Below are 15747 nucleotides of genomic sequence, written 5' to 3'. Positions count from 1 at the left end.
CCTCCTGCAGGCCTGAGTCACCTGGCCTTATGATGCCTGTCATCTTAAATAATTTAATTTCAGATAGGACTGGTATCTAGGTGTCTGAATTTTATGTCAGTGGAGCTCAATAAGCACTGAATTATAGAACTTAAGATATTTTCATGTTCTTTATAGACTGATACACTTCCTCATAGGTGACGTGATCGTTTAGATTTATAAAGCCCTTCTCAAACATTCCTCTCCATGTTTTGTAACTTGATATTATCCCTTTTCAAAATATAGCATCTACGGATCTGAATGTCTCCTAAAAGTACATTTCATCTCTCTTCCCAAATTTCAGGTCCAGCCTCGTATAATCTAAGCACATCATCGTTTCTTTCCTGCTGTTTTTTTTTTAAAGATACTTTTTTTCTCTTACTACTATTTGAGGCTGACAGGTATTAGGTTTTCAAATTGGTGACTATTTAAGGTAGAACTACCTTAAATACTCTACTGATTGAGAAAGAAACCACGCTGGTTTCAGAGAGACATGAACTGACAAAAAGGCAGAAAATAGAGTGAGTCACCCCTCGCCTGCCACCTCTGCTGTGTTCTTCCATACATCATGATTAAGTAAGCACGGCTGACCTGGAGCTCTCCGTCCCCGTCCTCTTCAAGCTGTTGGGGTTGCGGATGAGTTTGTCCAACATGTTGACAATCTGCCCGAACTTGGGCCTGTCGCTCCTCTCCTTCTGCCAGCAGTCCAGCATCAGCTGGTGGAGTGCAATGGGGCAGTCCATTGGCGGGGGTAGCCGATAGCCTTCCTCAATGGCTTTAATCACCTATGGAAGACAACAGGATGGTATGTTCAGCTGCCAGGCAAGCTGCTGTTGGAGGTTCACCCTCCAGGCTGGCAGGTTTCTTGTACATTAAGCTGCCAGCGAGCTTAAGCATGGGAACAGCTCCAACTCTTTCTCAGAAGCCAAAGCTGGACCGGAGAGAGTATCGCTGGCAACAAGAGAGGGAAGCCAGCTGTTGCTACGAGGTGTTCTCAAGTGCCCAGCAATGCCAACCTGAAACTCCAAAGCAAAGATGCATCATTGTCAAAAGAGGTCAGAGCCTGAATGGCTCGGCCATGTGGTATCAGAGTTTGGGCACAGGCCCTCAGAGATGACGTGGCCCGGGCCCTGTCCTCTCCATCCTGTGGTTCGGCGTCAGCACACCTAAACAATCTTAGCAAAAGAGATTCTGACCTGATGCTAAAGACTTCCCTTAGGAAGCAATTAGTGGTTGTCTCCAAAACGGAACTCCCTTTGCGTCATTGTAAGCCTGTGTCTTCTTGCTCAGACAGTTCCTGAGCGGGTCCACATCACAGCCCACTCCAGATGCTGAGCCAGCTTCCCTTTTTGAAGACTCTACCCTCACACAGTGATTCTGTGTTTCATTCTTGGTCTCAGGAGGCTGTCAGATGACTCCGTTCAAGGTCAGTAAATAGATTTTTTTAAAACAACAAAAAATAAATCCCTTTTTTAAGGGTGTTTCTATGTTAAAGGGGACCATTACACATCTAAGAAAGGAAATCATAATGGTAGGTGATAATTATCTTATTGTCCAAGCCTAGCAGAGTTCTGTTATTATCTAATAAGACAAAAATAAATCTTTCATAGATCTCTCCACTCATTCTCAATTTTCTAATCTGTCTTCACCGGCATTGCATTATTTTGGGGGGGTTCTCTAAATTCCTCCCTTCTAGGGGCTATAAATTCTAGTAAAGTAACACCATCTGACATGCCAGAATTACGAAGGAGAATCACTTCATACCTTCTTGGTTAGTTACAGGCTTTGTTTGGGGCATCTTCTGAGATTTCGGAGATGTTTCTATTTGTTTGGGGTTTTAAAAGTTTTATGTTTTAAGTCAGTCCATTTCGGTTTTCTGTTCCTACCAAAGTGACAGTTGCTGGAGCAACAGCCAGTGGTTGTAACCATCTCGGTGACCACACTGGACTCACCCAGAGGTGGGCCTAGTGACCACTGAGCAGTTGGCCTCTTACAGGGAATTCGACTGGTCAGTTTCTCCGGATTAGTATGACTGGTCTTTTAAATCAGTGCTCGGCTTCAGTTTCATGCATATCTTGTGCCTTCTGAAGCGCTCTGACCCTTTTCCCTCATGTACTTCACCAACATCTTCCTGTATCTGTATTATCGACTTCTCCTTCTGAAGCAGACTTCTCTATGCTGTCTTACTGGACCTCATTCAATTTATTTCCAGCAATTACACTAGTTTGAGCCTCCGGTTTTCTTTTATCTTTTGAGGTACATGGTGTTGATTTCAGACTAGATGAAAACATTTTATACTGAACCAATAAGAACGCAGGCAACACTGCTCTGACGCCGGGGTAACCCGATGCCTTACAACCCTCGGAATGACTATTACTCCTTCATAGCTCCCTATCTGCCGCCAGCTTGGAAGATGACTCAGGGGTTAAAAAGCATATTTTCTGAGTTTACTGCTGACTATTTGGGGGGGAGGAGGCGCAGAAAAACAAACAAAAAACTTGCTAAGTCTGACATATTTTCAACAGTTACTTTCACTTCATTTACCATATGCCAAAAATGAATTCTACTAATGAACGCAATTCTCCAGAAACAGTTCCTGTTGGTTTCTGTTCTACGCTGAATCCATCACAGAGATAAATGATAGATTAATATTATTGGTGACTGAGGAATGGCTTCAGACACTTCTTCATGGATACAGTCAGACAACTGAGACTTTAAAACAAAATTGTTTAAATATATACAGAGATGGTTAAAATTATATGTCTGAAAATATTTGAGGTGAGAAAGCTTATCTTTAGATACTCCGCTTTTATGAGCATTTGGCCATAACTCAACTGAAGTAAAGGAAAGCTTGAGTATCAAATAATTGCAGGAAATAAGTAAACTTGTGCACCACTTGGTCCCTTAGACTGTTGGTTCCTCTGAGAGTCCACCCTGAATCCAGCTGTGGATACAAGAAGCTCCTTGAAGGTGTCTGTGTAACATGATCACATTTAGACAATAGATGACACACCACTCACCTCTACTGTCTCTTTCCAGCCTGTAATTATCTATCACTTAAGCTAGTTGCTGTTTTTCTTCCCATCTGCTATGAATCTTCCCTTATAATTTACAGATAATCCAGTTTCAACACCACCATTCCCTTTCATCTGGGAAGAAGGGATTTCCTTTCTCCCCACTAGACATGGAGAACATTAGTTTCTCTATTGCTCTGAATAGTCTTTAACTGATAAGAAGAACTGCATGCTACTTTTCAGGCACACCTCGTTCTTCCTTCAACTGCCAAGGCTTTGCAAATTCCCGTTGTTTCAAGAAGACAAGGCAGACGGTTAGGTAACAGCGAGAATTCTTGGAAAGACCTTCCAAAATATAATTCTAATTGATAAACCGGATACTGTACATTTGTAAACACTCTCTGATAATCTTTTAGCTCATACATAAAAAAATTAGAGTAGTTTAAAAAGTATTGATGGCCATTTAATATAAAACTTGTCCAAATTTAGCTAAAACATACTCTAAGGAGGCCCTTGATCTAGAGCTTTTTCTGTTTTGTTTTGTTCGTTTCTTTCTCGCTGGAGATGTTTGTAATTAAATTCTATTACTCTGGAATCTTATTAGTGTCATTATTGAATGCTTTTCTGAAATTGCAGGCATCGTGGATACTCCCTTACGATGTAGTCCAGATGGTACATTTAAAGGGATGTGCATAATTTACAAAGGGTCATTTAGTGAAGCTTTATTTTAGAGTCCTCAAGGGGCAAGCTCTAATTACAACTATGCCAGCTTTAAAATATTCACTAGTTTTCTTTCCAACCTTTCATGTCAATTTAATCACATGTGAACTTTGTTCACATAATCTTTGCAGTTTACTACAATTCAAAATTTAATTTTCAGTATGACTTTGAAAGTTCATTAACATTCCATATTGTTTATCTACCATTCTATGCACCTGTTTACCCATGTCCCGTGCCATGCAGGCCATCTAATTTTGGTCCTTGAAATCTATGGTCATTTTCTTTGTTTGTTTGTTTTGGTTTTTTTCCAGTTTTTGTCAGGGGTTGGGTTTGAACCTGCCATCTCCAGCATATGGGGGCCGGTGCCCTACTCCTTTGAGCCACAGGCAACACCCTCATATGGTCATTTTGGTTACAAGCTTGAACTAGACTACTAGACATAGTAAAAGAGCCTTGAATTTAACGTACCTTTTCAAATCCAACACTCACTGCACTGTATAATAACACAGAACTTCCTTTCTGAATCTCAATGTAAGTACATCTATTTCCAAATATAGAGACTTACGTCTTGATTGGACATATCCCAATAGGGTCTCTCTCCGTACGACATCACTTCCCACATAACGATTCCATAGCTCCATACATCACTTGCTGATGTGAATTTACGATAGGCAATTGCTTCTGGCGCAGTCCACCGGATAGGAATCTTGCCACCCTGTGAATATTTAAATCATAAGTTATTCCCTAAGTACATCATCCATGTACCATTTTAAATTCTGAATGTAGTTACTGGTTGCCAAACAGGACAAGAGCATTCCTGATATAACTCTCTAAACAATAATAAGTGACTTGTTCATCTTAACTAAAGTCTTCTAGGTTGAAACCATTCTCATGCTTTCTTTAGTCCCAGGGAAGGGAATAAGTAATCAGTCCAATTATTTTTTAAAAGCCTACCCATTATCCAAGTTCTGCTTAAGGCAATATTGTGGAAGAGAGAGGATTTCAGGTTTGACAAAGTATATATGTTTTCCATGACATATCAATGGATCTGTAGTAGGTATGGGTTTCAACTTCCTACTGGAGTCTCTCACCCAGCAGTACAAAGAAAAGCAATGCTTACTACTGCTTCAGAAATCATGACCGAGGGGATTTAAATATGAAAGTCTCTATCCATGACACTGTCTGCCTACTCTAATATAGTATAAGAGGCATGCCCAGTATAACTAGGATTATGCTAAATAGGCCCTCTGAGGAAGTCAAATGCTATCAGATTCTAGACCTATCACTGATTTTAATAGAGGAAGGGGAGGATTTTAGTTTTTATTTAATTTCTTTAAAACCTGTAAACACAGTAAAGTAATGGAACACTACCCAGGAAAAGTTTAACATGCACTTTTTTGAGCTGCAAATGTCTTTTGCTTGTGTATGTTTATGTATGAGATATTTTTAATCAAGTTTCAAATTTCCTAGAGTTCTATCTGCGGAAATTAATTCAACTCAAATTCAGACTCTTTAGCTACCCAAAATGGACATCATTTGAAAGTTTTCTTTTAATGTTTTTTTTCTTTTAGAGATAGAGTCTCACTTTATCACCCTTGGTAGAGTGCTCTGGCATCACAGCTCACAGCAACCTCCAACTCTTGGACTTAGGCAATTCTCTTGCCTCAGCTTCCTGAGTAGCTAGGACTACAGGTGCCTGCCAGAATGCCTGGCTATTTTTTTGTTGTTGCAGTTTGGCCAGGGCCAGGATGAAACATGCCACCCTCAGTATATGGGGCCCACGCCCTACCCACAGACTAATAAATTGTACTGAGAATTGCTTTGATACAGTGAAGTACAACCTGAAAATACATATTATATCCATGCTTGTTATATACAAAAAGACACATGGTCATTCTGCTTTTTAAAAGTGGTTAAGGTTTTATGTAAGTAAATGTGTGATTCTAGAATCCTCCTTTAACTTTCCCCAACTAGGGGAGGTGCGGGGGGGGGGATAAAAGATCTTCAACATTTACAAAGATGTTTTCTTTCCTTAACGAATGGACTTACAACTTAAAAGAAGATATGTATAAGAATCAAAATTAGAGCCAAAGAAACAGAATCCTACCCCCAAACTCCCAACCAAGCAACCAATCAAAAAACAAAAACTAAAGTAAAATAAAATAATGCTTAGGATTGCAGGGACAAAATGATGAATTTTTTAAAGGGGGGAACGGCCGGCCACTGTCTAGTTCTTATTGATTTTAGCGGTGTTAGCCTTAATGACCAGTAACTACTTTATGACTCTGTGTTTATCTAGTAGTAATTTTATATCCAGGTTGTCCTGTGAAGACAGCATAGCCACTAGCTCGATCCTGAAACTCTTCACTGGGCCTGATCCCTGCTTATCTCCCAGGAGTACAAGAAAAGGCATGAGACACTGGGAAAACTTGCCCAGCATCTATGCTTCATACATCTTCCATGTACGTTCCCAGAGCTGGTAACCAATCAACTAGAAACACTGCTTTGTCCTGTTTAGAATAAGAATTTTTTTAAAGAATCAGAAAAATCCAAACAGAAGATCTAAAACAGTAAGGAAGAAAGGCAGGCAGGCTGGCGAACTTAAGTATAAAATATCCATACTTATATATAAAATAAATAAAACGACCTCCTGATTTGTTCAGCAATAGATCAGTTGACCATCTTTTGTATACATTTAAATACCCTTGACACTTCCTTCTTATTTAGCTCTTTTTATTTTTTAAGACAGCCCCTTACCGTTCATTAGCACTTTGATAAAAAAAAAAAAAAATGTAGAGGGGAAAGTAATTTCTTTTGCTTCACATTTGTGGCTTTGTAATACAGTCACACATCTAGAGTCAGCTTTAAAATCGCTCTTTTTAATGATTTAAACATGGATGTAGGAAAAGGAAGATGCTCTAACTTACAACCACAAAGTGAGAGGAAAGGAACAATTTCATCAGAGTGAAACCCAGAGGGCACAAACCTTCCTTACCCTGGTTGTATAAGCTGCTTCTGGATCGTCCTCGAGCACTCGGGACATGCCAAAATCAGACACTTTGCAGACCAAGTTGCTATTTACCAGGATGTTCCTTGCGGCCAGATCACGATGCACGTAGCTCATATCAGATAAATACTTCATTCCGGACCCAATGCCACGAAGCATGCCCACCAGCTGAATGACTGTAAACCTACCATCATTCTTCTGCGTAGGAAAGGAGTGATGAACAATCCTATTAGCATGAGGCCAAATTAATTATCACCAAGCATTTATTACTTGAATCTTTATTGATATCTGTATCCAGTATGCAATGAAACTCAACACGATTTCCGGGCCTTTCTGACCAAAGTCACTAATTCACTAGTAGAGTGAATTCTGGAAGCCGGGTTTGCTTCCTGTGATAGATGGAAATTATCCAACTGTAATGAATCTGTGGCTCAAACGGCTCTATGATACCAGAATAAATCAAATGCTGCCCTCGTGGAACATGGATTATTTAATAGCCTTAAAAATCACATAACTCTCCATTTCTTTTCTTCTTCCTTTGCTGCAGCAATTAAAAAACTTCATGAATATCACCAAACAGAATGGACAGAAGGAATCTGTTAGATTTCTAAATACCAACATCCTTGGGTTTAATATAAAGGAGGCACATACCCTTAGGAAGGCATCCAAGGAGCCATTCTCCATGTACTCTGTTATGATCATTACTGGTTTACCTAGAGTTTTCAGAAAGAAAAACACAAACCCTTGATGAGCACTGCAGTTAATGAGATAAAAATGGGCTGCGCACAATTTTACTGCCAAGACACCTGTCTTGTGCGATCTAATTTAATTAAAACAAGCCAAGCTTATGCCTCAGCTGTGGGGAGCTAGGAATGAAATATTAAAAGGACGAGTAGGTTTAAGTCCCATCTGGAAGGTTAACCCTTTGGGTGGCTTGTTGACAAGGTCTTTAACTAAAGTGGCCTCTGGTATCCAGGGAGCATGTGAATGGATAATTGCTCTCTCAAGCAAAGGGGAAACCGATAAATGGGAAGGCCTGTTTAAACAAGAAAAAAATCTTTAGGGTAATTAATTTATTTTGTCCCCAGAAGAGCCACTTGTGTTATGCTAAAGAAGTTAATGGACAGAGAAACTTTTTTCTTTATTTAGAGAAACCAAAGTTTTAGAAAGCAGTGGCTATGCTGGATATTACTTAGATACATCTTAAAACCCAAGCATGCACAGCGTGAACTCAAACTTCCTTTTATCTTAAACTCAGGTCAGGGCTAGATCATTCCTTTTCCCTACATACGAACACATTTATTTATTCTATTTGCTTCCTTAAACTACCCTGTTCAAAAAACACTCAACACACCAAATTGTCACAGAAAAGATTCAGTGAATTATTTCATCTGAGATAGCCATTTAAATTCAGTACTAGAACAATTTTGTCCTCCTCCTAGACCCTCTTTTAAGCAAAAAAGAAAGAAAGAAAATCAAAATGGCTTTAAGTTCTGGGAAGAGTTGGGAAGAAACAACATTTTCATTTCACTTTGGTTCCCTTTCTGAAGATCTAAGGACATAGAATCCTTCTTTAGTTCCTTAATCACTGGCAATTGCCTGAAATTCCTTCTTTCTAAAGGGTATTGTTGGGGTGGGGGTGGAGGAGGTTGGTAATTCTCAATTTTTTACTAAGGAAAGGGTAAAAGAGTAAGGAATCTGTAGAAGATTCCCTTGGAAGAAAATAAACTGTCAGGTTGATACATCAAAAATATTCACACTTTCATTCCTGCACATGTTGGAAAAATGGGCTGAGATATTTCACTGCTAAAAAGAACCCGTAATTATTCTAAACTAATAACATTTTCCAATCAGAGACCCTGTCAGCTTGTAATTTCTGGAGTGCAGAAAGGGGAAATGTCTTCGCTTTAAAGGCAACAATTTTCAAGAGCAGAAGTTTTAAATTTCAAGAAGTCTAATTTATCAATTTGTTCTTTGACTGTGTTTTTGGTATCGTGTCTTAGACATCTTGTGGCGGCAAACATTTGGACTAGAAAACAAGACTATGGGGATCGTGTTATCAAGTGAAGAGTAAAGCCTGGCAGAAAACGTAGGAATGTTGGTGCAGACCAAAGCCTGGACACAACCGCTTCCAGTCTTCTGTGGGCGGGAGGGGGTGAACCCTGCGCGTCTTTCCACCTTCCATCATCACTGCAAATGGGAAGCTGCCCAGTTCTCAGATTCATTTACACTCTGCATCTGCCACCACAGTCTTCGAACAGAACAAATACATTTACATGAGTTTTAATCAACCTGCCTCAATCAAAAGATCCTTTGTCAACTAATGAGAAAAAGGGCGGTCTCTCTTGGAGGTGCATTAACACCTACTTTCCTTTCACCAGACGCTTCTGGAATGGTGGAGAAGAGAAGGGAGGATCTAAAAGAGATGGGGCAGTGCGGAGAATTTATGGTCCTCTTGTCAATTTTGAAAAGTCACTCAAGTAACTGCTGGTAATGAATTCACACTCTTCCATTCTACCCTTTCACCCTCGCACCTCCCTGGTCCTCTCCTGGCACCATCTTCACAACCTGTCTGCATTCCTTTTTTGCTGTTTATGAAAAGTAGCCATTTGTCAGAATCTTTATGAGCTCTACTAGAGGAGTAAAGATGAATGCCTCTGTAAGCAGAGGGGCTTATAAAATGAGCCTGGGCTGGGCCCATGGGTGGAGGGGGTTCCTTCCCTGCAACAGGCGGGGATGCAGCCGGGAGGGAGTGGTGGGGGAAGGGGATCTGCTCCAGTGGAAATGTTAAATCATTTTAATTCAGTGACAACTGCATTATGCAAATGCATCCAGTCGTTTATAACAGTTACAGCTGTAATAGCTATGGGTTTTAGAGGCGCGGTGGGACTTTAATACAAAGATCCCCTGTTTCTTCTCTCTTCTGGAGAGGTGCTATGAAAATCACTGTCTGCGGCAGGAAAAACACCCTGAGCTGAACAGAGCCTCCTTTTTAGAAAATGGACCTGCGAAAGTGTTTAAACGGAATGTTATCTTTTAATTAAAGTAGTGAAGGGCTCTGGGCAGCCCTGAAGGCCATAGGCAACAGAAAAATATCCTGTCTGTAAAACCAATCTTGAAAAGCAAATAGAGCTATTCTATGCTAATTATAGCCTTCACCTTAGGCAGAAAATTATACATCCTTAGCATCGAGGTTCCTTTTTGAGAGATTCTGAAGATGGAGAAAGATGCACCTCTTAAGACGTAATAACGTCAGTTAACACTTAAGAGGCTTTTTTCTTTCTTTTTAAGTTGGCTATTATGCTAACCACACTAAATATTTCATTTCATTCCAAAATAACCTTATAAGGCAAGTTCTACTTTTAATCTCCTTTTTACAGATGAGAAAACTGAACCAGAAAGGTTGAGCCACTGATGAAGGTCACCCGCTTTAGCAGCAGTAGAGCAGATAGGCAGCTCCTGCAGCCCTAGGCCAAAGGTTCTAAACTAGGACCCCAGGGCTTGCAGCACTTTGGATTCCCCTGTAGTGAGCCCTTTAGAAATGCTAACTCATGGGTCCAGAAAACCCTCTTAACAAGTTGTCCTTAAGATTCGTTATGTACATGGAAGTTTAAGGACCTGTAGAGTAAACTTCCACTCACTTTTTAGGAACCTCCTCCTAAAGATTTTGTACGTTGGGTTCTACTAGTCCTCTGTGTAGACCTCATGTCTTCATTTTCCTCTTTAACCTACCCACCCCCTCGCCACCACCTCACCCACTGGAGGAGCCACATTCACACCACTCTGCACCTGTTGAGTAAAGACACTTTGCACAGACACCTCGGATCAAATAAGAGAGGCCTTGGCCTTCCAGCAGACATAGCCCCAGGCTTACAAGATCCCTGCCTTGTAGTAACTGTCCCAGGTACTAGGGCTTCTGGAACAGAGCCACCTTAAACAGTGCCGGCTTCAGCTGCATGCACTGTCTGTGTGGCATTTTGTAAGTTGGGCTTTGCCAGCCTTTACAGAAGTAGTCAGGGTTTGCTTCACCAAACGCATCTGTTGAGCTGTGTCGTATTTTAACTGAAGCATGGTTCACAGGCACAGTGAATGCTAATGGACTAAAGAAGGGAAAGTTCAACCAGGTGTTACTGTAAATAGGTGCCAAACTGCAACAGCCATAAATTAGGCAGAGCAGACAAGCAAATCCCCCCAAATAATAAAGATTCCCAAGATCCACTCCCTGCATGTGGAATTGAAGTTTCCAGCATGAGGTGCGCAGAGGCTTTCTTCTGCTTTATATGAAAAGTACTTAAATTTTATTTTGCCTACCATCTGCTTGTGCCTACCCTGTGACAGTCAGTTTGGCCTAGCAAAGATTTGAAAGATGGCATGGCATACCAAAAAATCTGCAATATTAATTTCCCTAAAATCTCACACAAGCTGCCTTGGAGATAGGGTATCAGCCGAAACCATAGACCATTTAGAGCTGACGGCAAGATTAATGGCTTGTCCCGCACTCATTTCCTCCTATTAGCAATCAGTGGGTCTGCTCCATCTGTCATTTCCCTGGAAAGAAAATGTGTGTTTAATTTCCCAGTCACTTCTAACTTGGCTTTGTAAAGGGAGTGAGCCACGTACATTTTGTGACGACACCTTCCAAGTGAATGATGTTTGGGTGATCAAACTGTCCCATGATGCTGGCTTCACTCAGGAAGTCCCTCCTCTGTTTGTCTGTATAACCAGCTTTCAGAGTCTTGATGGCCACACAGATCTCTCTCTTGCCAGGCACTTTGAGACGCCCACTGCACACTTCACCAAATTCACCTGTGGGAGAGAAAAGAAATCTACAATGGACCAGAAATACATTGAAGAAGAAAGAGTAATAGCTAGCATTTGCTGAGTGCTTGGCACATGCCAGGCAGTGTGCCAGTGCTTTCCATGGATTATTTCACTTCATCCTTCCCACAACCCTGAGAGATGCTGTCTTTAGCTCCATTCCATCACAGACAATTAAGGCTTAATAAAGAAACCTGCCCAATGTCTTAGAGTAAGAAGTAGAGTGAACATTTTCAATGCAACCAATCTGACTTCAGTTTACACATTCTTATCAACTAAGTGTTCTCCTAAGAATAAGACCAAATTTTGTACCAGAGAGCTTTATAGCACAGCACATTTTATACTTCTAATAAAGAAATTTCACAAATACAGATATTTATGTCTATACATATACCCAGACACATACATATTTAAACAATCCGCATGCACATATTTAATATGTACCCAGAAATAGACTCATTTGCACACAATCAGATACTTACCAACTCCTATAACTTTTTCGATCTTAATGCAGGATGCATCAATTTCTTTGGCAAATTCTCGGACTGCTTGGTTGGGATCTTCATATGTAAAAGGATCCACGTAAGTTCTAACGCCTGAGTAATAACAAAAAAAAAAAAAAATAGGCTGGCTGAACACTTCTCAGGAACCACTAATAAACATAAGTCATCTGGTCTAAAAAATGCTTAACATCAGAAAAGTTGGGTTAGCTGCACAGTCTTGACATACAAAAATGGATAAATTCTCACTCTGGTTTTCATTAGTGGGTAAACAAAGAATTAGTTACTTAGGAGGCTGCAGCTATGGCTTCTTGGAAAGTCTTCACATTTCAAGGACTAGATTTTAAAAACAACCCATCCTATGGAGGAAAACAGAGTCTCTGGAAGGAAATTTGGGACGTGTCAGCTGAATCCCATTGTCCTAAGCTGTTGCTCCTCCTCTGGCCCTCCACTGAGTCTAACCCACCACTTTCAGCTCTCCTTCCAGAAGGAAGATAATAGCAACTATTTTTTGTTTTTTTTTCAGTTGGCCCCACCTAGGTGATGTCACATTTTGTCTGATAGCTATGATAATTAAATATGTGATTGAATTAAAAAATGTGATTAAAACAAGATTATTATAGACAAGAGAGGTAATATCAGCTAGTTGATTCGGAAATATAGACTCTTTATCAGACCTCCACTTCTATTCTTCTTCTTCTTTTTTGGGGGGGGGGGGACAGAGTCTCACTTTGTCATCTCCAGTAGAGTGCCAAGTTGTCACAGCTCACAGTAATCTCAAACTCCTGGGCTTATGTGATTCTCTTGCCTCAGCCTCCCAAGTAGCTGGGACTACAGACGTCCACCACAAAACCCACTTATTTTTTCTTTTCTATTCTTTTTTTAGAGATGAGGTCTCACTCTGGCTCTAGCTTAGGCCGGTCTTGAACTTGTGAGGTCAGGCAATCCACCTGCCTCGGTCTCCCAGATGCTATTCTATTTTGGAAAGAACGTATTGTAAGCAAAGCTATCCAAGTTCCCCTGTAAGGTTCAGAGGAGGTACCTGTTGTAACCTAATTGTGAATGGTTTGGATACTAGGAGTATAATGTAGACAGACCTCACATTCACTTATAAACTACATTCAGAATGGAGTTCAGAGGCAGCCCAGTGAGGGGCATTTGAGCCAAAAGGAAGAAGCTATGATCAGAGTTTTCTCCTGCATTTGTACCTCTCCCTAGGGGGCAGTGGGACACAGCAGGAATGTAGGACACCAATTGGTCCAATCCTTTAATTTCCCAAGCCTATCAGTGCTGTCCTTATCTCAGTCTCTGCTTTTAGGAATAACCCATTTAAACCCGGATTTTTCTTGCTATTTCTTTTTAATATATTATTTTTGCTCTTAAATGCATGTACCATGTGAAAACTTTTTAAAGTATACACATGAAAGGAGGGAAGGTGGACAAATGGAAAACTGTCCGACATTGCATATCCCTCATCCATCTATATGCTCTAGCCAAGAAAATCTTTCTCAAGATAGCTCTTGTTGCTAGGTGTGGTGGCTCATGCTTGCAATCCCAGTCCTCTGGGAGGCCGAGGCAGGTGGATTGCTTGAGCTCATGAGTTTGAGATGAGCCTGAGCAAAAGCAGGACCCCATCTCTAAAAATAGCTAGGCATTGTGGTGGGTACCTGTAGTTAAAGCCACTAGGGAGGCTGAGGCAAGAGAATCTCTTAAGCCCAAGAGTTTGAGACTGCTGTGAGCTATGACTCCAGGGTACTCTACCTGAGGGTGACAAAGTAAGCCTCTGTCTCAAAAAAAGAAAAAAAGATAGCTCTTGTTACTCTTAGTCACTGCCTTCCTTCCACTTCTCGGCACTAACAGGCCAGTGACTAGCAGCATGTGTCTATTTTAATGCAAATAAGTTAAAATTAAATTAAATTGAAGAACCAATTCCTGGTTCACATTAGCTGCTTTTCAAGTAGTCAACAGCACATATAGTTATTGGCTAATGTATTGGACAGTGACGATATAGGCCAATCTCATCGTCTCTGAAGGTCCTATTGGACAGCACGTCTGTGGAGTCATCAACACTGTCCATTTCTAAGTCATCTGTCTTGCTTAAAGCATTCTAGAGTCACCTTGAATTTATTCTTTGAACCTATTTGAAATACCCAAGTAACTAGAATCCACTAAAAAATTATTGATAGTCACAAATTCTATACCATATACAGACATTCTTTATGGATCAATTTCTTATTTTTTACCTCCTTGTAAATTTTTAGCTTATATGCAAAAAAATTCCCTGTTAAATCTTGCTATCTAGCTATACGAATAAGCCTGCTAGATCAGTGATTTTTCAGGGTGGAAGATAAAATAATGGAAAGGAAGAATTTGAAGGAATTCCCTTACTCATACCCCATCTTTAATCTCATTCGAAATAATCCTGATTCACCCATTTCAGTCTGATACCCTTAAAATACATGCTTTGAATAAGGAATATACAAAATAACATGAATAGCCACATTAGTGTTATCTAGAGCTTTCTACCCTAGAAAATCTCATGAGACATACTCTAAAAATAAAATTATCTTTAATCCAATTATCTGTACCTTGATTCAAATGTTTCTCTTCATCCGCTTCCTGTTTTGCTTTACTGTATTTACTCCGTCTATTAAAAAAATAATTTTTAGAAAAGAAAATTATTTTTGTCCAACACAAAAGCTGTCACACAAGCCACAAGTTCTTTGCTATCATAATGTAAGCCAGGCAGATACACCATGCACATTTCACAGATGAGAAAACTGAAATTTGCAAGAGGTAAAATAACCAAGTAAATAACTTGTCACCTGGGTAAAGTCAGGGTTCAAGTCCAAACAGTCAGACTCCATAGTTTCTCCTCTTAAACACAATTTTAAACTGAGGTATCTTACAACTCATAAAATAAATATTTTATAAGTTCAAATTCCCAGGGGAAATTTATCTTATTGAAGATAAGTTACTTGGCTAGTTTACCTGTTTATATTTATAAGTTCCCATGCATAATTCTGCATACGTCAAATGGCAATAATGTTCAGTGTGGGACAGGTAATAGCAAGTCCCATTGCTATAACTGGGAGAGCCACTACCACAAATTCATTAGCAATCACATGATATTCTTCAAATAATAGTTTTGTGGTTACTAGCTTCAGCTGCTGTACACAAGTTCCTAAATTATTAAAGAAAATTTAAAAAGTAAATATTTACTTTGTACTGTGTTATCTTCCTTAAGATTTTGCATAAAAAAATGCCTAATTCTCTTTCAATAAAATAGCATATGAGCTCAAAGTTGGCATTCTGCTCCCAGGTCCTACTGGAATGACATCTGGCTGTTATAAAGCTTTGGGAATTAGAAATTTTTAGTGTTTATAAATCTCAAATCATAGTTATATATATATATATGTAACATACATATGTCACACACACACCTATCACTCACATAAATGAAAATAACTTAGGAATTAAAAATCTTGAATATATGTAATTCTGGAATCAGGAGACTATATAAGGTGGCCATAAAATTTGTGTGCAATTTTAAATTGTAGACTATTTTAAATTGCACAGGAACTTTATGGCCTCCCTATATGTTACTTATAGGACTGGGAAAATCAACTCGGTAGTATTACAGTTATCTAAGTTTAAGAACTCAAAAAAA

The 15747-nt window shown here is 39.7% G+C and overlaps 1 protein-coding gene across 1 annotated transcript in view; it reads right to left on the bottom strand.

Annotated features, from left to right (window-relative positions):
• EPHA4 (EPH receptor A4) overlaps positions 1–15747 on the bottom strand; it is a 138135-nt gene that overhangs the window by 2625 nt on the left and 119763 nt on the right. The window contains exons 10-16 of the mRNA XM_012802116.2: positions 14666–14724; positions 12060–12173; positions 11380–11565; positions 7411–7472; positions 6748–6957; positions 4318–4467; positions 610–803 (exon numbers count right to left, since the gene is read on the bottom strand). Coding sequence (XP_012657570.1) covers positions 610–803; positions 4318–4467; positions 6748–6957; positions 7411–7472; positions 11380–11565; positions 12060–12173; positions 14666–14724 — 975 coding nt within the window. The remainder of the gene's footprint in view (positions 1–609; positions 804–4317; positions 4468–6747; positions 6958–7410; positions 7473–11379; positions 11566–12059; positions 12174–14665; positions 14725–15747) is intronic.

Source organism: Otolemur garnettii, unplaced genomic scaffold (assembly GCF_000181295.1).
Source record: "Otolemur garnettii isolate 467f Iridium unplaced genomic scaffold, OtoGar3 scaffold00013, whole genome shotgun sequence".
NCBI classification, from domain to species: Eukaryota; Metazoa; Chordata; class Mammalia; order Primates; family Galagidae; genus Otolemur; species Otolemur garnettii.
Note: the sequence above shows the minus strand (reverse complement) of the source record. Positions and strands in the feature narration are given on the sequence as shown.